This window comes from Mesocricetus auratus, unplaced genomic scaffold, assembly GCF_017639785.1.
Source record: "Mesocricetus auratus isolate SY011 unplaced genomic scaffold, BCM_Maur_2.0 Super-Scaffold_100007, whole genome shotgun sequence".
Lineage (NCBI taxonomy): Eukaryota > Metazoa > Chordata > Mammalia > Rodentia > Cricetidae > Mesocricetus > Mesocricetus auratus.
Window position 1 is genome coordinate 73,787,872 of NW_024429191.1, and position 24,391 is coordinate 73,812,262.

The 24,391-nt window shown below is 47.3% G+C and overlaps 1 protein-coding gene across 1 annotated transcript in view; it reads right to left on the minus strand.

The window, feature by feature from the left end:
• Positions 1 to 2,487: 2,487 nt before the first annotated feature.
• Positions 2,488 to 24,391, minus strand: part of Igf2bp1 (insulin like growth factor 2 mRNA binding protein 1) — a 43,728-nt gene continuing 21,824 nt past the window's right edge. The window contains 14 exon segments of the mRNA XM_040749563.1: positions 2,488 to 8,934; positions 9,675 to 9,788; positions 10,083 to 10,214; positions 10,712 to 10,786; positions 11,480 to 11,599; positions 11,896 to 12,018; positions 12,270 to 12,405; positions 12,976 to 13,098; positions 14,404 to 14,538; positions 14,993 to 15,087; positions 15,089 to 15,275; positions 16,117 to 16,180; positions 20,910 to 20,961; positions 21,372 to 21,420. Of these exon segments, the coding sequence (XP_040605497.1) occupies positions 8,842 to 8,934; positions 9,675 to 9,788; positions 10,083 to 10,214; positions 10,712 to 10,786; positions 11,480 to 11,599; positions 11,896 to 12,018; positions 12,270 to 12,405; positions 12,976 to 13,098; positions 14,404 to 14,538; positions 14,993 to 15,087; positions 15,089 to 15,275; positions 16,117 to 16,180; positions 20,910 to 20,961; positions 21,372 to 21,420 (1,498 nt within the window). The 3' untranslated portion in view covers positions 2,488 to 8,841.

The following is a 24,391-nucleotide window of genomic DNA, read 5'->3' on the forward strand; positions in this document are numbered from 1 at the left end:
TTCATCTCCTGCCTCTGAAAATCCCATTGAACTTGTCATCCCTGTTCAAGTCTCCGTTGACTCCTGTTAACCCTCTAGATGCCAGGGTCTCTTTAGGACCCAACTCCAGTAGCACCTACCAGTATTCCAATAAGATCCCACAACATAGCTGGGCAATGGTGGTAGACGCCTTTAATCCCAGCACTCGGGAGGCAGAGGCAGGTGTATCTCTGTGAGTTTGAGGCCAGTGTGGTCTACAGAGTGAGTTCCAGAACAGCTTCCAAGACAATACAGAGGAACCCTGTCTCGAAAAAAAGCAAAATGTACCAGTTACACCAGAGGAAGAAGTGAAAGGAGTTCATTGGAAAACCAGTTTGGGAGATGGCAAGACAGCTCAGCAGATAAAGGTACTTTTCCCTAACCCTGACCGCCCAAGTTTAATCACCGGGAGCCACACAGTGGAAGGAAAAATATTCCCAAAGGTCATCCTCTGATTTACCCCACCCCACCCAACCCCCTGCACAGTAAGTAAATAAATGTAATTTGAGACAGGGTTTCTCTATGCAGCCCTGGCTGTCCTGGAACTCTATCTATATAGATCAGGCTGGCCTGAAATGCATAGAAATCAGCCTGCCTCTGCCTCTCCAGTCTTAGCATTATAGGCTTTGTGCAAACCACTCCCAAGAGTGTAACTTTTATTAAAATTTAAAAAAAAAATCCAGCCTCAGAGGCAGAGGCAGGAGGGTTTCTGTGAGTTTGAGGTCAGCCAAATTTACACATTGAGTTCCAGGACAACTAGGGCTATGTAAAGAGACTCTGTATTAACAATCATAAGAAAGTTACCAAGATGGTAACATTAGGCAGTTTATTGCTGCTTGTAATCCAGGCCCAGCAGATCCAAAGCTCCTGGCCTCCAATGAGCACTTGTATTCATGTGCATGGGTGCTCATGTGTGTACACACACACACACACACACACACACACACACACACACACACACACACACACTCAAAAGTTGACTGGAGAGATGCGTCAGTGGTTTAGAACATTTGTTGCTCTTTCAGAGAACCCAGGTTTGACTCCCAGCATCTATATAGTGGCTCACAAACATCCTTAACTCCAGGTTTGACTCCCAGCATCTATGTAGTGGCTCACAAACATCCTTAACTCCAGTTTCAGAACTAACACCCTCTCCTGATCTCTATGGGTGCCAGGCACACATGTAGTTTATATACCTACATGCAGCTAACATATTCATACACATGAAATAAATAGGACTAGGGGTATTCTTTCTGAGGCAGAGTCTCACCATAAGGTTCTGGCTGTTCTAGAACTATGTAAAATAGTCTGGTCTTGAACTAAAGAGATCTACTCAACTCTGCCTCCCAAGTACTGGAACTAAAGGAGTAGGCCACTAGCAACATTTCTTGGAATGTTTGTTCATCTGGTTTCTTCAGGTCAGTGGACTTCTCTGTTTGTTAGTCCAGTAGTTCTCAGCCTTCCATATGTTGTGACCCGTTAAGGCAGTTCCTCATGCTGTGATGATCCCAACCATAAAATTTTATTGCTACTTCATAACTGTAATTTAGCTGTTACGAATTGTAATATAAATATCTGTTTTCTGATGGTCTTAGATGACCCCCCTCAAGGAATCTCGACCCACAGGTTGAGAACCAGTGTTAATTCCTTCTTGTCAATATCTCAGGTGATAAATTTGCCCTCCAGAACTGGGAGTACCATTGCTCACTTTGTAAACTTAGGACTTAACTCAAATTGAAGGATGGACAAAAGGGCCAGGTGTGTGTGTGTGTGTGTGTGAGACAGCTGTAACCTCAGCACTTGAGAGGCAGAGGCAGGATAGCCCGGTCTATACAGCAGGTTCCAGGACTGCTCAGCGGAACTCTGTAGCTCAAAGAGGCAGAAAAGATGGGCTGTATTCATGTAACCTTCAATGGACAAGTCCCCTGCCCTCTGCAGGACTGTCCACAGATGGGCCAGGAAGCTCCAGGTAAAACAAATCAGATCTTAAAAGCTTACAGGGCAAACCCATGGTGTCCACATCAAAGTCACTGAGTGCCCTTCTCCAGGGGCCTCAAGTCCCCTAATGGGCTAGAAACTACTGAATTGATGGGGTAGATGTGGATGAGTCCAAAAAATAGCTCAGGTCATAGAAACAAAACAGATTTGGAGCTATACTCTATGAATGGTAATAGTTCTGTTGGGGTTGCCAAACAAGGCAACTATAGTTAAGAACAAAGGGAAGGAATCAAGTGACAAGTTACAATGGTACAGCAAGAGAATAAAACAAAAAACACCTTTCAGGAAACAAAGCAAGCCAGGTTTGAAACAAAAGAGAAGTGGCTGATAGGTAGATTTGCTCCTATCCAGAACTTAGCCATCCGAAGCTGAGCCCTGGCCAGGTATGATGTTATCATCCATATATCTGGAATGCCAACTGGAGCCCTCCCAGACTCCAAGAGCCCCTTTTTTAGAAACAAACATACTCGGTTTTCAATATAAGTTTCATTTTATTTTGAGATGGAAACAGTGGAATGGAATTGCTTTGTGGCTGAAACATTCACCGGGAAGGACCCCGGGTGCTCATCCATTGAAAGAACAAACGTGCCAAGTCCGAGCCAGGTGCCCACCTCCCCCCAGCTTCAAGAACAGATAAGGGTGGGAGAGGGAACATCAGATTCAGGGTTGTGACAGCTGGCAGGGTTCTACAATTTCAAAGTTGTCCTGATTACAGAGCAGAGCAGTCACAAGCAGCAGCCCTCCCAGATTTCCACTCAGAAAGCTTAACTCCTCACTGGAAGCTGTCTTAGGACCGCCATCAATCCACTTTGTCTTAGGGGAGCAGGCGGGCTCTTTTGACTTTACTCTGGTTTTGGGAACCAGAATAAGATTCTGAAGGGAGACTCCAAGTAGTGATGTTTATTCATTATGCTAATCGATAATGCACTTAAATTCATCTCAAATGCACTTATTAGCAGTGGTTCACCTAAAACTACAATGTTACCAGTGGTCCCCAACCACCCGCCAAGAGGAAATACTGAGTCAGGACTGAATCGCCCCAACCCAGTGTTCCTTCTTGTGGTCTTGAAGTCACCTGGTTAGGAGAGTAGTGACAGGAAGCACAGGTGGGTCTCACTGGCAGCCATGGGGTGGGGATGTGACAAGCCAAGGAGCACACCGGCAAAGCAGTAACTGTTCATAGCTACCACGTCGTCGTAAGTGAAAAAGATTGCCAAAAAGTGATAATCATGATTGGGGGGAAAACTATTCAGGAAATCAATCCATTGGTTACCAGAAATTGTCTCCCTCCTTTCAAAGACTTTTTTTTGGTTTTTAATTTTTTAATATTTTTTGGAAAGTAATTTTTAAGGTAATATTTTTTCCTTTGGAAAAAGAAACCTTTTCCCCCCCTAACCTAAGTTGAGTTGCCACTACCTAATTTCTCTATATTGTTTTGCTAAGAGGTAGATAAAAAACAAAAGTGAAATGGGGCTTCTAGAAGGTCCTTTAGAGGGTGGGGAAGGGCTAGGTCACCCAGTGGAATTCCCCAACTACAAAGATGGCCTGAGCGAGCCTGATAGACGAGGCTGGCCCAGGACAAAGGATCCCGTTCCATCTCTTCTCCCCCCACAACCAACTGCGCCCCTACGGAGAAGCGGGACTCAGTGGAGGTAGAGGATCTTCAAGAAACCCTGTTGAAGAGACCCTGGTTCTAGGACTTAGAATGTGGGGGCTGAATGAGGGACTCCAGGTCAGCCCTAGAATCACCTCTGGGCAGCTCTAAGGGAAGAAAGAGCCCATACCTTTCCTCACCAGCTGGTCCGTCTAAGCTAAAGCAGGTCAAAGAAGGAACAGCTGGAGGGAAACGTGTGAAGCATGGGTGGGGAAAGCAGAAAAGGGGGGACCGGACGAGATGACGAACCCTGCCAACCCGACCGATGTGAGTGGGGGTCCTGGCAGGCCTACCCGATCCCCAAGACAAACCTTTTGTGTCATAAGCCTCAACTCTTCTGGCTGGGATTCATACCCTCATGCATGAGTCCCTGCCCTTATTTCCAATCTTATTGTAAGGACTGAGGTAGATCATCCATTTACACTCGTAGCATTCATCATCTGTGATTACGAAAAACATGGTGCTCCAGGAGCTTCCTGCTATGTAAGAAAAACAAATGCTCTTCTTCTGTCAGTCCAGATTGAACCATTTGAGGTCATCAGTAATGGTGCCATCAGACCATGCAAGGCTGAGGCTTTGGCCGCCCCCAGAACCTTGGGGCATGCGGCCTCTCCCATATCCTGTACTCTCAGAGACGTATCCAAAGGAAAGAAACAGGGAGTTTCAGCTGGTATTACTCTACGTCTAAATACAAGAGAAACATTCTGCACCTAAAACATCGAGTATCTGGAAGGAAAAATGGCTTTTACATCCCCTGGCGATGATGAGTTCTTGTCAGTCTTCCTACAATGTCCAGTCAGGCGGAGCTGTTTTCCTTCTATTGGTTCTCAACAATCAGCAAAACAGTTGTGGTTTGAATGGCAAAGCCACTAGGATCTCCCCCACAACACTTAGGGAAAGGAGACCTCGCCCCAAGTGAGGGGGAGAAGAGGTGCCTGAAGGCACCAGCTCCTCCTGAGGCTCAGTTAGGCTTGGCGCCCTCTGGGGCTGAGGTAGTTAGTAGCACTGATGGTTCCCAGTTTGGCAGAGGGTGTCTGGGAAGGGAGGAGGGGAAGGCACCCTTGAGAGCTAACTGAGGCCCCTCCTCACTACCAGTCTGCCAGGCCTGAAGGGAACTTCACGGTGCCATCTCTGCGGTGGGGACAGGGGAGGAGAGCAGTCCTGCAAGGAGCCTGAAATATTCCCTCCTTCCCCAAAGTGCAACAGGGGGCCAAAGGACCCTTTCCCCTTCCCTCGCCCTTGGCAAGCACCACCCACAAATCCCTGGAGCTTAAGAGGAGTGGGTCCTAGTCTTTAGTTTCCACTGTCTCCAGGCCCCTCCCCTAGCAGACAGGCCCAGGAGTTGTACAAAGATGGCCAGCCACTGCTTTTGTCTCAGAAACAGCCTCAGCCTCTGTCTGTCTGTCTTTGGCACAAAGGAAACGGGACACACAAAACCAACTAGAGCATCGTGCTCCTGTGTCCTCTGGGTTTTTACATGGGGTCTCTTCGGCCAACAGTGAGGCATGAGCTTTCCCCAAGAATGGAGAGTTCAGGGAGAATTAATGAAAAACAAAGGACCAGAGAAGAGTCAAGGACCACACAGCTTCCCTGTCCTCAGCTATGGTTCTCTCCTGCCTAGCCCCCTCAACAACTGAGTCCACAACTGGAATTGCAAAAGGCAACCAGATCCCAAAGGGAGGTAAAGGCCCTGTGGTATGAGCGGCAGGCGCAGGCTAAAGTAGGTCAGTGGATGAAACCATTTGGCTCTTTTGATGTGTTTCAAAGAATTGAGAAAAGAACAGACCCTAAAGAGATGGTCCTTCCATAAAAACACACGTGTAGCGAGCGCGCGCACACACACCTCTCTATGTACATACACCTTAGGGCATGGGAGCATTTTTCTAAAAGTTGCTTTTTTCAGTTCCACCCAAATCTCCCAAGTGCTTTTTGTAGTGGTATGCTACCTCACCTAGGATGCGGAAAGGGTGACAAGCAAGGCAAGGAGCAGCCCTAAGACCCGGGCTTCAGGTCACAGGATAACCCAAGATAGGCCAAGTTCTTCCTTCCCGCTGACCTCTGGCCCCTGATCACTATTATTCTTTTGAGTAAGCCAACTTTCACAATCTTCCTGCTGGGCAAGTTCACCTACAAGTGAACCTTGCCTGATCCGTGTAAGTTTTTGGGTCCCTTGCCGCACTTTCTGATCTCTTCTGGGAGCTCCATCAGCCAAAGGACTTGGGCTTAAGGTGTGAAGGGAGCAGGCCCCAAGGAATGCAACACTCCAACAATCTCATTTCAGGTACTGTGGGATTCCCCCTCCCCCACGATCACTTGAACCAGGTATCAAAGCATGCTTGCTGCAAGAAATCCACTTTTAAATCACTAAATGGCCGATGTCTGAACATTGTCAGCTTCGTCTGGGGACAAAGCATGTAGAGCCAGATGGGATGTTGGGAGACCCTTTCTTTCTTTGTGTCTGGGACAGGCCTGTTACCATCCCTAAAGACTTTTGAACTAGATGGTCTGGAGGCTATGAGGGGCTGTCACAGGGGCCATGTGGTAAGATCATACCAAAGCAAGACCTGTCCCAATCATGCTCACCATTCCCCTTCCCTCTTGGCTACCCCACCACCCTAAATCACAAATTTCCTACCTAACAAGTCCACTTTTAGTATCAACCACATCAACCTAAAGAAGACAGGGAGATGGGAGAGGGCAGTCATTGACCATCTGCTTGCCTTGTAGTCTAGGAATGATCCAGACTAAGAATAGCAAGGTGGGATGGAAATGAAACAATAACCAAAAAATAAAAACGGACATCGAGAAACCAGGTGAGCCTCTCGAAGGGCGAGAGGGTGGCCTTGTCTTTCTCCCATTAACGGAATCTTGGCTCCCATATTTTTTAAAGAAATACAGGTTTTCTTAAAAGGTTCTATTTTTTAGTTATTATTTCTCTCCTCGATAAAACGGAGGCAATATCTTAAAATAATAACAGCACCACTGGTGGGAAACTCCAGCTAAGGTACTGTTTCACCACAGGAGAGGGAGGGGTGCCCACAGGCCATCTGGTTAGTGGGACACTGCTGTTTGGTCCCCAAGGGTCCAAGCTCTGTTTGATCTTAATATTTCAAGGCCAGAGATCAGAACCCAGCAAGGTCCTGGGCCTGGACCCCTTTGGGGTTATCCACTTCTCCCCTGGGTCCAGTCCCCACCTTTCCCCACAGGGCCTGTTCTCCACAGAGCTCCTAAAGAGTTACTGGCTCATGTTGTAAGAAATTATGAAACATAACTTTCTCATTTTTTCTTTTCATTAAAAAAATAAAATATTCAAGACTATCAGCTTCTCTTTTGCTCTTCTTTTTTATATAAAATATCAGCAAGCCGCAAAGAAAAAAAATCAAAGAAAAAAACAAAAATTAAAAACGGGGGTTTAGGGAACAAAAGGAAATCATTGCTGAGGTAACGTCACACCTTGAGGTAGTTTACTTAGCACAGTACTGCCTGACTCCGCCCACACATCATGGTTGCTTTGTCACTGTTGTCCTTGCAATGTCAGGAAGAGGGGAACTCTGTGCATGGGCTTTTCCACATGCAGAAAGAGGCCCTCCTTTCTTCCCAGCACACTTGATAGTATTGTCCAGGGTAGCTAAAGTGCATCACCTGGCTAAATGCATTACAATCAATCAGTACACTGTTAGGAGGGGAGGCCTAGCCTCACTTAACTGATGGCCACTGTCCTCCATAAGGGCTTAACTTCCAACAGGATCTTATTGAGCCTGTCAAATTAATAAATTAAGTGTGTTCACCCCTTTGTGCATAATGCTGCTGGTATTACGAAGTTTTCAGGCATGCCTTTTATAATGACAATTCATGGAGGCATAGCAGTCAGTTAAATACTCCTCTACAATAAAAACAGAAGCAATATTCTCCAATTTACTAAGTTTGCCAGATGGTGGGCTTGAAGCTTTATCAGGAGCCCAGGGTTGGGTTGTAGGTCCCACCACCACAAGGAAACAGTGCTGTGGTGGGGAATACAACTCAATGCCTGCCTCAGCCCTTATAAGAGCACATGGGTTGGAGCGAGAGCACCTTTGGACTACTCAACTCCTCCATGGAACTGAGACATTATCAAAGGGAGCTTACACCCCCTTTCCCAGAGCTCATATATCCAATCATTAAAATAGACTTTAAAAAAATATAAAATCCGCCTGAGAATGATAGGAATCAGGGACAGTGGTCAGTCCTCACCCTGCTGAGCATGAGGTACCACGCATGTGTACCAGGCACCACGAAGGCTTAGATGGGCATAAACATAACGGGGAGTCTTGGTGAGGAAGCCCCAGCTGACCAAGAGAAATTTCTGTTGTGCCAATTTTTCTATATGGTGATCTGCAATAGCTCGCCCATAAGGGCAAGCTGTTTTTTCCTTTTTGTGATGCCAAGGATGGAACCCAGGGCCTTGAACATGCCAGGCAAGCACTCTGACCATTGGGCTCTATCCTCAGCTGAGGGCTCCTTTTAAACGTGGATTAGTATATATTTTTTATTATCTCTCTCCTTTCTATCTTGCTGTTCCCACTGGTAGATTGAGGAAGAATCAGGATTAAAGCACTGATGACAAGTGTTCTCCACAGAGTTAATATTGTAAACAAAGCTGTGGCCCAGCCACCCCTACCCCCATAGTCACAAGGCTAAAACAGTGTAAATGAATACAGGAAGCAGTAAGGTATTGGTCAAGGCATTAAGAATGGGAAGAATTTTCATCAATTAACCAAGAAGTCAGGTTAGAAAGATTCTGGGGTCAAGAAACAAACTATCCTTTGAGGTTTATAAAACCTGAAGGAAATTTTATTTCTCTTCCCCACTGGGATCTGACCCATCTTTCTGATGGAGATTGGAGGACTCCTCAAAACAATCCACGTTTAAAAGCAACCCAAGCCACAACTGCAATAGTGACATTCCAAGGGGTGGGTCATGGTGGGCACCTGGCTGAATGAATTGGGGGCGAGAGATCAGGGTTCCTCACTGGAACATTTTTCTCAAGACAGTGGGCAAACCTGATCTCCAGCCAGACCCAAAAGCCCGATTCCCACTCATTCTCAGGCCTGCTGGGAAGAGCACACTGGCCCTCTGCCCTCCAGTTCTGCATTCTGCCTGCTGATCTGGAGCCAATGGGACAGGAGGGGGGGTCACTTCCTCCGTGCCTGAGCCTGGTTGTTCTGTCCCTTCTGGTGCTGTTGCTTAACCTGAGCCAAGATGTCTCGGATCTTCCGCTGCGCCATCTGTATTGGGAACAGGCAAGGATGAGGAGGATGAGGACCTCCAAGGAGAAACACTTCCCATACCATACCAACAACAGCCTCTACTGAATGGAGAAAGACCTGAGTCAGGGAGGAGGGGGGGGGACTGACTTGAGTCAAGGTGTGTGTGTGCTCGCGCGCGATGTCTGTGTGAGAAAAGAGTTCCTTCTGTAAGAAGTATCTTTCTTACACTCTGACATGCTATCGAAGCTGAAATGGAACTTATAAGTACATTTCATGATGCCCCGATCACACATTAGAAGGAACCACTTTAGGCAGTGGTGGTGCATACCACCTTTAAATCCCAGTACCCAGGAGGCAAAGGCAGGTGGATCTGAGTTCAAGATAGAGAAACCCTGGCTCAAAACAAAACAAAAACAAACAAACAAAAACCCCCACCACTTTAAACTACTGTGCAGTGAAACAGTGGGAGAAAGATGCCCAGATGTAGGATACCAAACAGTAACGGGACAGTTCTCCACTTTTTTTTTTTTTTTTTTTTTTTTTTTTGGTTTTTACGAGACAGGGTTTCTCTGTATTGTTTTGGAGGCCATCGGTCCTCCACTTTCATTCTTGAAATTTTCTTCCATTGGGGCTGGAAAGATGGCTCAGCAGTTAAGAGCACTGGCTGCTCTTCCAGAGGACCCAGGTTCACATCCCAGCCCTCATTTCCCTGACCCCGGCTCCAGAGTCCTCTGAAAGTAAGAGAGCATGCTACACACCTGGCTGGCATAGAAATGCCCGATGATCTTAACAATGACTTGGTCATTCTCATCCGGAGTCTGGTCTCTTGGCACTACCACCTCGGCAGCAGTCAGGTTTTGCAGCTCATTCACCTAGGGGTGGGACAGTCAGAGAGAGGCTCAGAGTGCCAGCAATGAGAGGCATAGGGAGAGGAGGGCAACTCAGGGGTAGATGGATGCTCTGTTTCAGTGCATGAGGTCCTGGGTTTAAGATAGCACAAGAAAAGAAAACCGCTGTAGGACCAGAAGTGGTGAGAGGTAGGTGAATGGCACTGGGCCAGGGAAACAGAATCGAGTCAGTGACAAATGAGGGTAAAAGTAACAAAGCCAGACAAAAGGGTGGGTTTCAGAGAGCAAGGCCTGGAGCTTCCAGCCTTGGGAGCTCACCGTTTTGCCGCCTTTGCCAATGACCCGGCCAGCTGCAGAAGCTGGCACCCGTATGTGGGTCTCCAGCTTTACTTCCTCCTTAGGACCAAAGAAATTCTCTTCTTTTAGTTTGCCATAGATTCTTCCCTGAGCCTAGGGAGAAGTAGTTATGGTTAAAAGCAGTCATGGTGGAAGGCTCGGGTTCAATCTTTTCCATCCAAGTGCCAGAACTCTACCAGGGAGGACCAACCAGCTAAGGCAGGTTTCCTGATTATCTGGAATGCTTGAGACCCTCAGCTTATGACCCACAAGTAAATAAGTATGGCAGTATTACAGAGGCAAGAGAATCACAAGTTCATAGTCAACCTGGCCTGCAGACCTGGTTCGGCGCCAGCTAGAGTAGAGTTACACACTGAGACCCTGCCTTAATCTCTTCCCACCTCCCTCCTAAAGACAGAAATGAATAGACACTTCAAAGGATGTACCACACTTACAGGTTCCAGGATGTGGCAATAACCAGTAATGACAACCATGAATGGCAACAAACTCATGCTCCTTGAGTGCCTAGAAAGCTACCCAGGACCCAGTCTCTCTTAAGTTCCCAACCTCAGTTCTCTATATCCATCATAGAAATGCAATATAGATCAAACCTTGAATTGTGCCTCTGGGGGGCCAGTGATGATAACCATTCGAACTTTGGAGTCAGGTGTTTCCGGTGGTGCGATCTACAAAGGACACAGTTGGTCAGAGGGAGTTGCTTCCAGAGGAAGATGAAGGCATCTCCATCCCCTCTAATACCCTCCCATTGCCCATTCTGAGAAGGGGAAGAACAAAAAGCCTCAAATCCAAGTTCCTGTATGTACACAAGACCTGTGATGACAGCATAAGCAACAGGTAGAGGGACCTGCCTCAGCGACAGGACTGCTCCCCACCACCATCCCAGAGAGAGTCTAAGCAGGGTGCTGCCAAGAGGCTGTAAGTTATGAGATGACTACATAGAGAAGGTAGAGGTTTCACCTCTCTTGGGATCAGGGAGGGAATCACAAAGCGTTACACGCCATAGAATGAAACCCATCCATCTGGACCCGTAGGACCAACAACAGCACTGGTTTCGTGATTAGAGTCCCTTACCCTCCTGGATTCTGGATGCAGGGAGGTTAAGACAACCAGCACAGATATAGTGCTCACTCCTAGGCACTGCCTGCTTCCTACATCCCACACGTGGAAAGTGAATCCAGCAGGTGGCGGGGGTATTGGTTTAGAACATCTCAGCTTGCTGTGTTATACTGCTTCTCATATAGCCTAGAAACCTAGCTAGAAGTAGTGAAGACACCCACAGGGACTGGGCTTTCATTCCCCAAAGTGTGAAGGGAGCTGGAGTTTTCACACTAGACCTGGGAGAATTCAGAGCAAATTACCTTGATGGAGGCGCTGGCGAACCGTGAGAGTTGTTTGATGTGCTGCCCCTTCTTGCCAATGATGGCGCCCACAGCCTGGGCGGGGATGAACACCTGTACCATCTCCTGCTCCGGAGCCTGCTGCCAGGACAGGGGACTCCTTACCAAAGGACCAGGGAGTAGGGCGAGGCAGAACCCAGGAGCCCCTCCATCCTGCTGCCTTATACTCTAGGCCATGGAAGGCTACCACGGACTCTTTTTAGCTCTCATCCAGCTAAAGGGAAGCAAAATCAAGTGGAAAATTGCTGCCACCACCGCAGGTGCTATCTGGGCTGGGCTGCTTTCCTTGTAGCTGGCATTCTCTCTTCCCTCCATCTAACCAATGCACTCAGCTCCCACACTCCCATAGGCCCCCAGTAATAAGACCTTCCACCTACCATGAAGGAGCTATAGGGAGCAGCCCCAGTGACACTGCTGGGAGGTGGTGGGACCGCACTGGATGACGCTGGGAAGAGACCTACAGCAGCCAGGTTGAGACCAGGGATGAGGTGAGACTGCAACTGGAGAGAGGAGGCACAGGTGAGCTGACCTTGGTGGGAACCAGGGATGCACGTGATGTCCACACATACATGCAGGCAAACACTCACACAAAAGTGATGCTCTAAGGTTATGCTGGCCACCCTGTCTGCTGCTGCCCTTGCTGGGTGCTAAGGAGGGACTAGGACATAGTCAGGGGTATAGACTTTGCCATCTCCAGGGCCTAGACTCAACTCCCAGCAACTAACACAGAAGGGTGCCACTTCTCACTCACGCTCATGGCAGCTACATCATTCTCGTAGGCTTCTCGAACTTTCTTCATGATCTCTTGCTCAGCCCTGCAGCAATTCTCAATGGCCCCCTTCACAGTGATGGTCCTCTCAGGGTTATAGAGAGTGAGATCCTGGAGCCTGGCAGGAGAGCAGGGCAATGTTAAGCAGTAGGCAATGCAGGAGTGGGACCAGGCCCCAGCTAGGGACAATGTCATTCCTAAATTAAAGGGCCAGCATTTCTAAAGGCTGTCTTGCCTCAGGTAACCAGGGCAAGGAGCACAGGACAACGAGGAAAAGCCTTCAGTGGAAACAGAACCTATTGTCAAGATGCAGTCGCCACGCATGCAGAATGGCTGTGCTGCCGGCTGTGCTTTACTGTTTTCCCAGGCACCGTCAGTCTCCAAGGACGTGAACGGAGGCAGGATGCTTACAGTCTCCAAGGATGTGAATGGAGGCAGGATGCTTACAAATAGCTAACCCGTACTGGTCAGAGGCAGCCCAGAGCCCCCAGGCTGAAAAGGACCAAGGTCTGTACACCTCTCACAGTGACAGACATATCTAAAGCTCACACCCTGGCTGCCTGCTTTCCTGGAGATGCGCAGAAGCGGTGCCCAATTTAGAAGGCAGGTGCTAAGGCTCAGTGATGAAATCCGTGGTACCCCACCCCTGTGCTCACCACTCCTTAAAGGGAACCAAGGAAAGTCTTACGATGAGATGGTGATCTTTGTCTCTGTGTCCTGCTCAACTTTCTTCAAGTTCCTCCCTTCCTTGCCAATGAGTCGCCCCACAAAGTTATTATGGGCCAAGATCTTCAGGGGAACCTCATCTGCCCTAAGGAGGAAATAGGTGACAGCCGGGTCAATAATGCCAACAAAGACTCAACCATGAGGTCATCCACAACAAACGCAGGACAAAGCACACAAATCAAATGTCAGAAGATTACAGAGAAATGGTGGGTGAGAATGGACTGAAGAAGGCAGGATGAAAATTTGGGAGCCAAAGCTCCCAAAATGGTTTCAACAGATACTGCCATATATACAAATGAAACCCAAACTGCACACTCGAAAAATTACCAACCACACACACAAAAGGCAGGTGCAATAGTTTTAGGGTTTAGCTGAGCTGTTTACCCAGCTTGCATAAGGCCCAGGTTCACCCAAGGTGAAGGGGGTTGAGGGAACACAAACGGGAAAGAACACAATTAAGCCAGATATGGTAGCATGTGCCACAGCCCCAGTTACTCTAGGCAACTTGTCTGTTAACATTATTGTACTAAGTGAACGCCAATAAAACTACATCAAGAAATAGCACCTGAGTGGGGTGGTAGTGGCCCACGTCACCTAGGTGTCAGAGGCAGGTGTATCATCTGAATTTGAGACCAGCATAGTATACAGAATGAGTTCCAGGACTACACAGAAAAACCTTACCACAAAAAAAGACATATACATGCAGGCAAAACATTGGTGCACATGGGAGGGAGGGAGAAAGGGAGGGAGGGAGGGAGGGAGGGAGGGGTCAGCACTCAGGAGGCAGGGTTATAGGAGTTCAGGGTTATCTTGAGATACAGTGAGATCCAGCCTCAAATACCCACACCAAAAGTGGTGTAAGTAAATCACCTATACTTTTTTGCATTAGTGGGGCCCATACCCAGATCCTCACATATGTAGGCATCTACTTCATGCTACTGGACTATATTTCAAAGACTGTGTCACTTCTCTCTCTGCGGTGGCTTTATATTTACTGATAGATGTAGTGACACAAAATATTATAACAAGATAGAGCAGCATTTCAGCCTGACCACCTGTGCTGACACACATGCACACTCAACTAACATACTCCATCTATGGAGACTCAAACACATACGTATCCATATATATGACACAAACAGAAACAGAGTACATAATAAAATTCCTAGATTATACAAGAGAAAGCTCTTATGTCCCAGCTTCTATGTTTTCTGTCCATTTTGTGACTCTCTCCTGAACTCTGTGTCATTGTTATTAATAATTTAGAGTAAAGACTGGGATGTGGCTCAGTAGCCAAGAATCTGCTGGCTTGACTCATAGCACAGAAAAGGGGAGAGGACGGGGGTTGGGTGGGGGTGGCAGCAGTCACTGAAGTACAATTGGAGCTTACGTTTTGGTATCCTTTGCCTCCTTGTGCATTATCTCCAAGATCATCTTGCATGCCGAGGAGCAGCCTTCAGGCGTTGAGTGCACGCTGATGGCCTTCTCCGCAGCTCCTGCATTCTCCTTCCTATGCACGTCTATCCTGAGGACCACAAGGATAAGGCTGGTCAGTTGTCTCCAATAACACTGACTGCCCCACCTCTTGTCAACCAGAGACATGGAAATGTATAGAACCAGGAAAGTAAAGAAGGGGCCAAGGAACCATGGCCAGGTGCTGCCCTAACGGCCTCTGTGGCTGAAGAGGACAATGCAGTCCACCTCACAGCTGTTGGGTGGGGACACTCCCAGGCTGTGTGTGGCTATGCAACTGTTTCCCGCCCCCCCCCCCCCCTTTAGTGTCCTTGTACTAGGGAGACACACTGTCTCAACTACAAGTAAATAAGTAATTTTCTAAGCAACACTGGCAATATTGACCACCATGCTAAAGCAACGATTCCCAGGAGAAAAGTACCGACACCTATACCAACTGTTTTTTCCAGGAGCCTCTCTCTCTCCAGGCCCCCACTGTTCCCCAGCCTCCCTTTCCCAGTACTCACTTGGACTGGGTTTGTTTGGTGATGTTGCGGATGGTGGCACCCTCCTTGCCAATGATAGCACCTACATACTGTGTGGGCACCAAGAGCCGGAGGGGGGATGTCCACTTGCTGCTGCTTGGCCGGGGCTCCTGCTGCCACAGGTGATCCTTGCCGAGGCTGGCCCCGAGAGCCAAAGCCTCCACGGCGCCCATTCTCAGGACCCTGAGCTATCTGCTCATCAGGTATATATGAGACCTTCAGGGCATGGTTTTCCAGTTGATGGCCATTTAACTTCAAAATAGCTCTGGGGACAGAGAGGAAGTCCAGTGGTCACTGCAACATCCAGTGCCTCGTGCCTCCTTCCACAAAGCACCTACTGGGTTACAGCTGGGAATACACTGGGGACACACTGATGGTGGGGAGATAACCGCCTGTGTGCCACCCCACCATCTCTAGGGAACTATCCAGTTCTATAAGAGAGAAGACACTAAATGATTCAGCAAGGCCTCATGCTTTTAAGACCATTGGAAAAAAGGGGAAATGTGACAAAACCCTATGGCAGCCAGGTAGAGCTATAAATAATCAACATACATAACATATGATCTGTCCACTCCAGGGAGTGAGAGCTGTAAATGCTAAACCTAAGGACCTAATGGCTAAAGAGCTGGGACCTGTGGTGGTGGTGGTGGTGGGGACTATCGGGTGGGGACATCAGCTGGGCTCCTAACTATCCTGCACCACACACTTGATTCAGAAGCAGCAACCCATGCCTATAAGCCCAACATTCAGGAAATGAGGGTAGGAAAATAGGAGTCCAAGGTAGCCCTTTGCTAAGTGAACTGGAGTTCACTAAGGTCTCAAAAAACAAACACAGTTTTGATCCATCTTGGTTTCTTTTTCAAATGAGGCAGTTCCCCCACATAACCAAAAGATGGCACCATCGACACATACAGGACACTGCACTCCTGGGTACCCAAAGCCAATTTTCTCTCCTAGTCAGTTGCCCCCCTCCCTCTTATTTGTGAAACAAAACATGAAGGCCCCAATATCAGAAGCCAGCTGAGGCTTCCAGCCTGCCTGGACCCACCTACAGCACCGACCCACCCCCCCACCCATAGAACCCAATTCACTTCTGAGGTACTCACTGCCTGGTCTGCTCCCTGTTGGAGTAGGTGACGTTGACCACTGCTGTCTCACTTTCTGTGTTCACTGTAGAGACAACAAACCCAGCCAGTGTGTAGGTCAGGAGGGTGAGCAGGAGACTATCCCAAGCTTTGGATAAGGTCCTCAAAGGACAAGTGAAAAAACATCTCACAGAAAAGAGATCCCCTTCACTCGAAGCAAAGCTAGGGAAGCCTTTCCCTCTTTCTGGAGGCAAACTTACCCTGGGAAAGTTCAACTAGCAAACAAACAAACAAAAAACCCAACAGAGTAACTGCCAAGAAAATGGTCTGAGTCTCCTTCCCTGAATGGCTGAAGAAGAGTCAGGACTACCTAAATCCATTCTCTAAGCTCAGATATCCATAAAGACATTTTCCAGAGAAGGAATTCCAGGCTCCAGTATTCTAAGCATCTTGAGAGTGGACACGGGATACATTGGGCCACCATAGTTATGAGTCCTAAGAATGAATCTCATCCAAGAGTTTGTGTTTGTTGTTGATTATCGACTTGCTTTTAATTAATTTTATATCACTGGCTTTTGCACATCCTATACAACTTTACTATTGACCTATACCCTCTACCTTTGGCTTTATGAGACAGAATCTAATTCAATAGCTCAGGCTGGCTGGAAGTTCACTGTTTAGTTAAGGCTAACCTTGAACTCACCTCACCAGCAGGACTAAAACTAAGGATAGGAGAGAGGGAGAGGGTGAGAGACCAAGGGAGGGAGGGAGGGCAGAAGGGGAGGGGCCCCAGGCCATGCATTATGATGTGCACCTGCAGTCTCAACAATTGGAAGGAGAAAGCAGAAAGATCAGGAATTCAAAACTGTACTGATGATTAAAAAGAAGAAGAAGAAAAGAAAAGAAAAAAGGGCTTTGCCTCAAAATACCTTGGAGATGGCTCAGTGGCTAAGAGCACTAGCTGCCCTCCCCAGGACTCCTCAGAATCCACATGATGGCTTATAACCTGCAATTCTACTTCCAGGAAATTGGGTCTGGCCTCTTCCGGCACTGAATACATATGGTACAGAAACACAGATTTAGTCAAAACACCCATACACAGAAAGTTAAAAATAAGAATTTTTAAAAAGGGACTGGTGAGATGGCTGAGTCTTATCTCTGGATCCACGAGAAAACCAACTCCCAAGTTGTCACCTGACCTCCACAAAAAGGGCATGACAAATGTACGCATACACACACAAGCTCAATAAACATAAGAGAAGATTTCTAAAAATTAAGGGGGCTCAAAGGATAACTTTTCAGACCCAGCCCACACCCTCCTGGCTCCAGGAGGCAGAGGCAGGCATATCTATGAATTCAAGGCCAGCCTGGTCTGCACTGCAAGCTCTAAGCCAGTCACAAGCCTACATAGTGCAACCCTGTCTCAGAAAAACTAAAGTAGTTGAGGGTGGTTGTGCACACCTGCAATTCTGGCACTCAGAAGGCCAGAAGGCAATACTGTCAATACTGAAGACCAGCTTTGGTTACACTGTAAAATAAGTTAGCCTGAAGTAGAGGGAGAAGCTTTCTCAAATAAATCAGTAACTGACATACACTAGTAATTCCAGCACACTGAGAATAAAGGATGGCCAGATCTCCTGGTCAGCCTGGGCAAACTGTAAGGCCACCCAGAACCATACTATAAGGCTCTACCTAAACTGAAACGTTGGGTGTGGTGGTGCAGGCCTGCAAACCCTGACCAGGAGCGTGTCTGAGGCCATATTGGGCTGGTGAGAACCTTGAGCACATCTGTGGAATCCTTTTTAATTTTTGTTAAACTACTTTAAATTATTTCTTATGTGTGTTCGGATGTGTAGAGGTCAGAGGTAAACTTTGGGGAGTCAGCTATCTCTATCCATCACATGGGTTCTAGTGTCAACCTGACTAGGCCTGTTGCTTTGGTGGCAGACGGGTGCCTGCTCAGTGGGGCACCCTGATCTATTTAACTCATGAGTCCCGCTAAAAGCAGGAACTGGGCAACAGCTATCTGCGAATTACACTGTGTTCTGGCATTTCAGATGAAAGGCAAGTTAGAGAGTTAAAGCAGAGAAAACAGCACTCCACTGCTGGGCAGGCGGGGTCTATAATAATCTGTCAACACAGTTTGCCTCTTCCCACAAAGAATTTAGAAATGAATATTTAAACCTCAGAGTCATCAATGTTTTCTTAAAGATTTCCAAAAGTGGCTGCTGCACTATTCACAGGGAGAAATGCACTGCATCTAAAGTGGTCCAGAAGGCACTCACTCACCTTCCCTGACCCCAACACAGACCAGAGCACTAAGAGTTAAAAGCAAGAAACAAGAAAACAAAAAAGAAATCCCCTCACCTAGGAATAGATGGAACCAGGAATTACTACATTAAACTAAATCTAAAGGACAAGTCACCACATGCTCTCAGGATCGTGAAAACAGATGGAGAGAATGGAAGGGAAGAGGAGAGGAAATGGGGAGGGGAAAAGAGGGAAAGGAGAAGGGAAGAGAACGGAGGAGAAAGGAATCTCACTCAACTGAGAACAGACGGTGGGAGAGTGACGGGGAAGGGAAGTCTGAAGAGAAGCTGATTGGTGGACAAGTGACAGACAGGAGTTCAGGATGCTTCTTTCTGTGTGGTTTGACAGTCACGGACCACATTGTACTATGTATTTCAGAGAACGACAAGATTGCATGTTCTCACCAAAAAGAAATGACAAAGCAAGGAGGCTAAAATGCTTATTTAAGCAGGACATGATACCCCTATACATCACATGGCACCCATGAACATGTAATGCTCTTATGTGTTAGCTTTAAGGGGGGGTGGTGGGGGGGGGGTAACAGCCCTGTGTCCAGCCAAATCACCCCAGCCCATTTTCTCTGCAAAAGAGTTTATACTCCTAGAAATAAAAACCCTCAAAATCACAAACAATTTTGTGTAGCTTAGAATTCCTTATTACTCTTCTCTCTGTAGGTAAATTTGTCAAAAGATTTTTGGCTAAGCAAATTATTAATGAATAAACCCTGTTGTTTGGGGGATTTGTAGGGGGGTGGTTGTTCCAGGGTTTCTCAGGGTAGCCCTGGCTGTCCTGGAACTCACTCTGTAGAAACTCAAGAGATCAGCCTGCCTCTGCCTCCCAAATGCTAGGATTAAAGGTGTGTGCCACCGCTACCCTACTGCTTGGTGAATTTTTAAAACAATGTTTGAATTATTATTATTTTATGTGTATGGATGTCCTGCCAGCATTTCCCCTTGAATTTCAGAAGAGGGCATCAGATCCTCTGAACTGTAACTACAGATGGATTGATTTCTGCCTTTGGGTGCTGAAAATCAAACCAGAGTAGCCAGTGCTCTTAATCACGGAGCAACCTACCACCCCAGCACTCTCCTCCTGCCACCCCTTTCCTTTTCTTTGGTTGCTTTTGATTTCCTTGTTGCTATTGTTTTTCCTAGACAGGGTTTCTTTGTGTAGCCTAGTTGTCCTGGAACTTGCTCTGTAGACCAGCTACACTCAGGAAATTTTTTTAAGAATTATTTATTTAAGCCAGGGGTTGGTGGTACACGCCTTTAATCCCAGCACTCAGGAGGCAGAGGCAGGCGGATCTCTGTGAGTTCGAGGCCAGCCTGGTCTACAGAGTGAGTTCCAGGACAGGATCCAAAGCAATACAGAGAAACCCTGTCTTGGGGGAGAAAAAAAACCAAATTATTTAATTTATTATGTATACAGTGTTCTGCCTGGATGTATAACTGCACACCAGAAGAGGGCAGCAAATCTCAGATGGCTGTGAGCTGGTGGTGGCTAGAAATTGAACTCAGGACCTCTGGAATAGGAGCCAATGCTCTTCTGAGCCATTTCTCCAGTGACCCCCCCCCCCCCAGTTTCTTCCCCCTTGTTAAAAAAAAGAGGTCTCTCCCAAGTAATCCTAGAGACTGATATGAGACCAAGCTGGCCTCAAACTCAGAAATCCTCCTGCTTCTATCTCTCAAGAGTACAAATTCCATTCTTTTTGTTTGTTTGTTTTTGGAGACAGGGTTTCTCTGTATTGTTTTGGAGGCTGTCCTAGAACTCGCTCTGCAGACCAGGCTGGCCTTGAACTCAGAGATCCACCTCTGCCTCCCGAGTGCTGGGATTAAAGGCATGCACCACCAGTGCCCGGCTACAAATTCCATTCTTTTTTTTTTAAAAAAAAGATTTATTTTTTATTATGTACACAGTGTTCTTCTTGCATGTACTCCTGCAGGCCAGAAGAGGGTGCCAGATCTCATTATAGATGGTTGTGAACCACCATGTGGTTGCTGGGAATTGAACTCAAGACCTCTTGAAGAGCAGTCAGTGCTCTTAACCTCTGAGCTATCTCTCCAGTCCAAATTCCATTCTTAAACTTCTACTGAAATACCGATCCTGCAAGCCTGGGACTCAGATTCCTCATTGAAAAAGGATGATGAAGTGAGGTGTGCTGGCCTACATCTTTAATCCCAACACTCAAGAAGCAGGGGTTAATAGATCTGAGTTCAGGCCAACCTGATCCACGCCAAGTTTTAGGATAGTCAGCATTACACAGACTCTGTCTTGAAAAACTGAAAACAGAAAAATGAGAGAGGCATCCAAGACTGCCTACTACACAGCAGTACAGTTTCATGGTTCCACACACAGTAGGGCACATGCTGGGGCCAGTTATCCAGCGCATCTACTGCAGCACCACGCTGCTACAGCACGCTGTCTGGGTCTTCACAGGGGTCTATGATCACAGAACAGTGAAGCCACCCGACTCCTTGTACGCTCACTCATCCCTGGGGTCTTACCTTGCTCACAGTTCTCCACTGTACCATACTGGGCCAGCAGGCTGTCCAGCACCTGGAGAAATAGAGAAGGGCTGAGTATTCCAGAGCCTGGACATCCCTTGACCCAAAGCTCTGGGACAGCAGCAGGAACTAGACATTTTGATCAATTCGGTTCCGTCTCCTTAGATTCCTACTCCTGAAGGCAACCCTGGGGTTTGCAAGAGAATGTCCCTGGCTCTGTGCTGCTAAAGGACTTTGTGAAGCAGACTGAGACTTCTGCCATCAGAAATCTTGAAAGTCAGAAAGCACTCTTCCTACTCCTTAATGCCTCTTGCCCCAGGGTATGAATGAAAATGAGTCCCTTCCAACCTTTCCAACCCTACACCCAGGGAAGAACTCTCTAGTCATGTCTACCAACTCAGAAGGACAGAGCCCGTCCCTGTCCAGTCTCTGCTCCCAACCCACTGTGCACACCCCACTTACCTCCCATCGGAGCTGAGGTGGAATATTCCGAATCTGAATTTTCCGACTCCTGAAATAAAAGAAAAAAAATATAAGGTACAGAAAATTCCAGAAGCTTTAGCAAGGAGAGCCCAGTGGTGGTAGCTCACGCCTTTAATCCCAGCACTAGGGAGGCAGATCTGAGTCTGAGGTCAGCCTGGTCTCCATACTAAGTTCCAGGACAGCCAGAGAAGATGGTTTAACACTATCTCAGGAAACAAAACGACAAATAGCAGCCCAATAGGAATGTAAGCCATACAGTGGGAGTGGCCTCACCTTAGCGACCCAACTACCAACAGGACCAGAGAGGACCAAAGAACCAGATGTTCTCAGCATAATGGCAACAAAAGATCACATACACTGTCTTGACATTTGCTACAACTTAGCTTTCTCACATACCCCTCTGTCCAGCACTACAAATCCAGGGAGCATGGAGCTCTTACAGGACCCCTGAGGCAGTTTACAACTGCTTGGAACTCCAGCTCCAGGGAAGCCAACCTCAGGCACTTGACTCACAGGGACATACCCACAATACCTAACCAAATAAATCTAAACATCAAGCAAGACAGTAATCCAACACCTCTTTAGCTGGCACATACTTCCAAGCTCTGCTTTGCTCCTGAGGTTGGGGCACAGCAATGAACAAAAGAGGTGGAATGTCTGGACCAGGTGCTCACACCGGATTGGGGGAAACAATATATTAGAACAATTACATAAGATAATAGTACAGTGGTTAAGCCCTTTGGCACAGTTAGGGATCTAAACCACTCATTAGCACTGATCTTTATACGATTATTAACTTGAGGCCCAGTCTCCCCTTTTGTACAAAGGGATAATACCTATTCACAGGTGGGAGGTGGCAGCAGATAAACTTGTAAAGACTTGGAGTAAGTCCTTAAACTGTAACTGGCGTCTGTGAGTGGTGAAGGCACCCCAGAATGATTACACCAAGCTCAGCATCAGGAGCTCCTTCTTCCTCCCTGGCCACTATACCATGGATACTCATCCCAGCTTTCAAACAGTTGGAAAAGAAATCCTCTGAGGATCCCTTTCAGGTTCAGGGCTGACTCCCAGAGCAAATAAATGCTCACCACCCAAATCAATACCGTAATCCCGGAGTTTAAGACATTTAAATTGGCTTGATGTGTTAGTCGATTGTCATTAAGATCTCTGTACATCTTTGATTCTGCACAAACCCTTAGTTCAAAGTCAAGGTTTAGAGGGTTGGATAGATGGCTCAGCAGCTAAGAGTACCAGACAGTCTTCTAGAGGAGCAGGGTTTAATTGCCAGCACACACACATGATGGATGGATCACAACCCCTATAACTGGAGGGGATCAGACACCCTCTTTTGGCCTCCACAGGCACTGCACATACATGCAGGCAAAACACTTATGCACATAATAAAATAAAGATTTGCTTAAGTCACTTGACCTCAGGCCTCAGTGACCTACCAGATGAGCTAGTGAGGAGGTACAAAAGGAATGCTGTGTCCAAACTGTGGGTGTGTGGGCCTCAGCTGTCCCAGGCCAGTCTCTTCACCAAGGCAGAGTTTAGTGTCTCAGGTAATAAAATACAAAGGTCTTCTGAGAAGAGCAAGTCTTTATCCATGAGGAAACTCTGGGATGAAATAGCTAAAGGAACTGGGCAGTGGTGGTGCACAACTTTTAATCCCAGCACTTGAGAAGGTGAAAAGGCTGTTTGAAGTCAGCCTGGTCTGCACACAGTGAGGTCCGGGACCGCCAGGGCTACACAGAAAAACCCTGTCTCAAAAAGAAAAAACTAAATAGCTAAGGAAGTCTGCTTGGAAGAGAATCCTTGCAGCTTATGAACTTGATGTCACAAAGTTAGATAGACAAGACACAGTGAGGAACAGAAATAAACAGCTCCAGCTGGGCCTGATCATGGGGAGGTCAGTCTTTGTGAAGGAATAAACACTAGGCCAGTCTGGAAGGTGGCATTAGAGTAAGGGCAAAAGAGGGAGGGAAGAAAGACAAACAGATGTAACTCAGTGGGCATAGTGCTTGCCTGGCAGGCACAAAGCCTGAGTCCAAGTTCCAGCACTTCATAGAAAGGTAAGCATGTATCAAACACCTGTAATCCCAGCACCCAAGGCACTGGCAGAGGATCAGAAATTCAAGGGGACACACACAGCCAGTAAGCCTATTTCTGAGTACTTCATCTTATCAGGCACCAGGTCCAAGGATTAGCCAAAAAGAAGCTGTGGATCAAGATTCTCACAAAACAATTGCCACACTCTCTCTACTTCCCACTTGGGGAAAAAAATGAACACTGCGTGGTTTAAAAGCAGGAATAGTCCATCCCAGGATACCTCCTTCCAGAAAATCCTTTTGGATAGAGGGCAGAAAGATGAAGGCCGTCTGCCTAGGAGTCCCGGTAATAAGGCACAGTCCCCGTAATAAGACATAAAAGCAACAGTACAGGAGCCTAGTTTGGAAACAGTCCATTAATGCAATTCAAGGTCAAAGGCCAAAACTTCCCTCTCCAATCTGTTTCAGGACTCTATTTAGGAAAGGCAGAAAGGAAGGGTGATAGCAGAGAAATCAAATCTCTGCAAGGATGTTAATCCATATCCAGAAAGCAATGGCAGGCAGATAGGCTGGAATGTCTGGAATGTTCCAGGAGAGGGAGGGGGAGGGAGGAGGGCAGAGCCACCCAACCAATGAAAGAAAGACATCCCAGAAGCCTTCCCTCACCCCTCGAGGGCACACAGCCCACCCTGGGAACCCAGGCTAGGTTTCTAGGCTTCCTGTTCAGCAAAGCCCCCAGCCCTGATTAAAACAGCCTGGAAGAGCTGAGGCAGCCAAGGACCTTTGTCGGCTAAGCCTGCTTTCCACAGTGTGGCGCTATCTAATTCCTTTCAGGCCCAAACCGCACAGGGTAATGCTGGGACCTGTAACTGGAATTACATTACAACCCCCTTGTATAACTCATTCATTCCACATATGGGAGGCCCGGAGTTGACTGGTTTAGACTGGTGT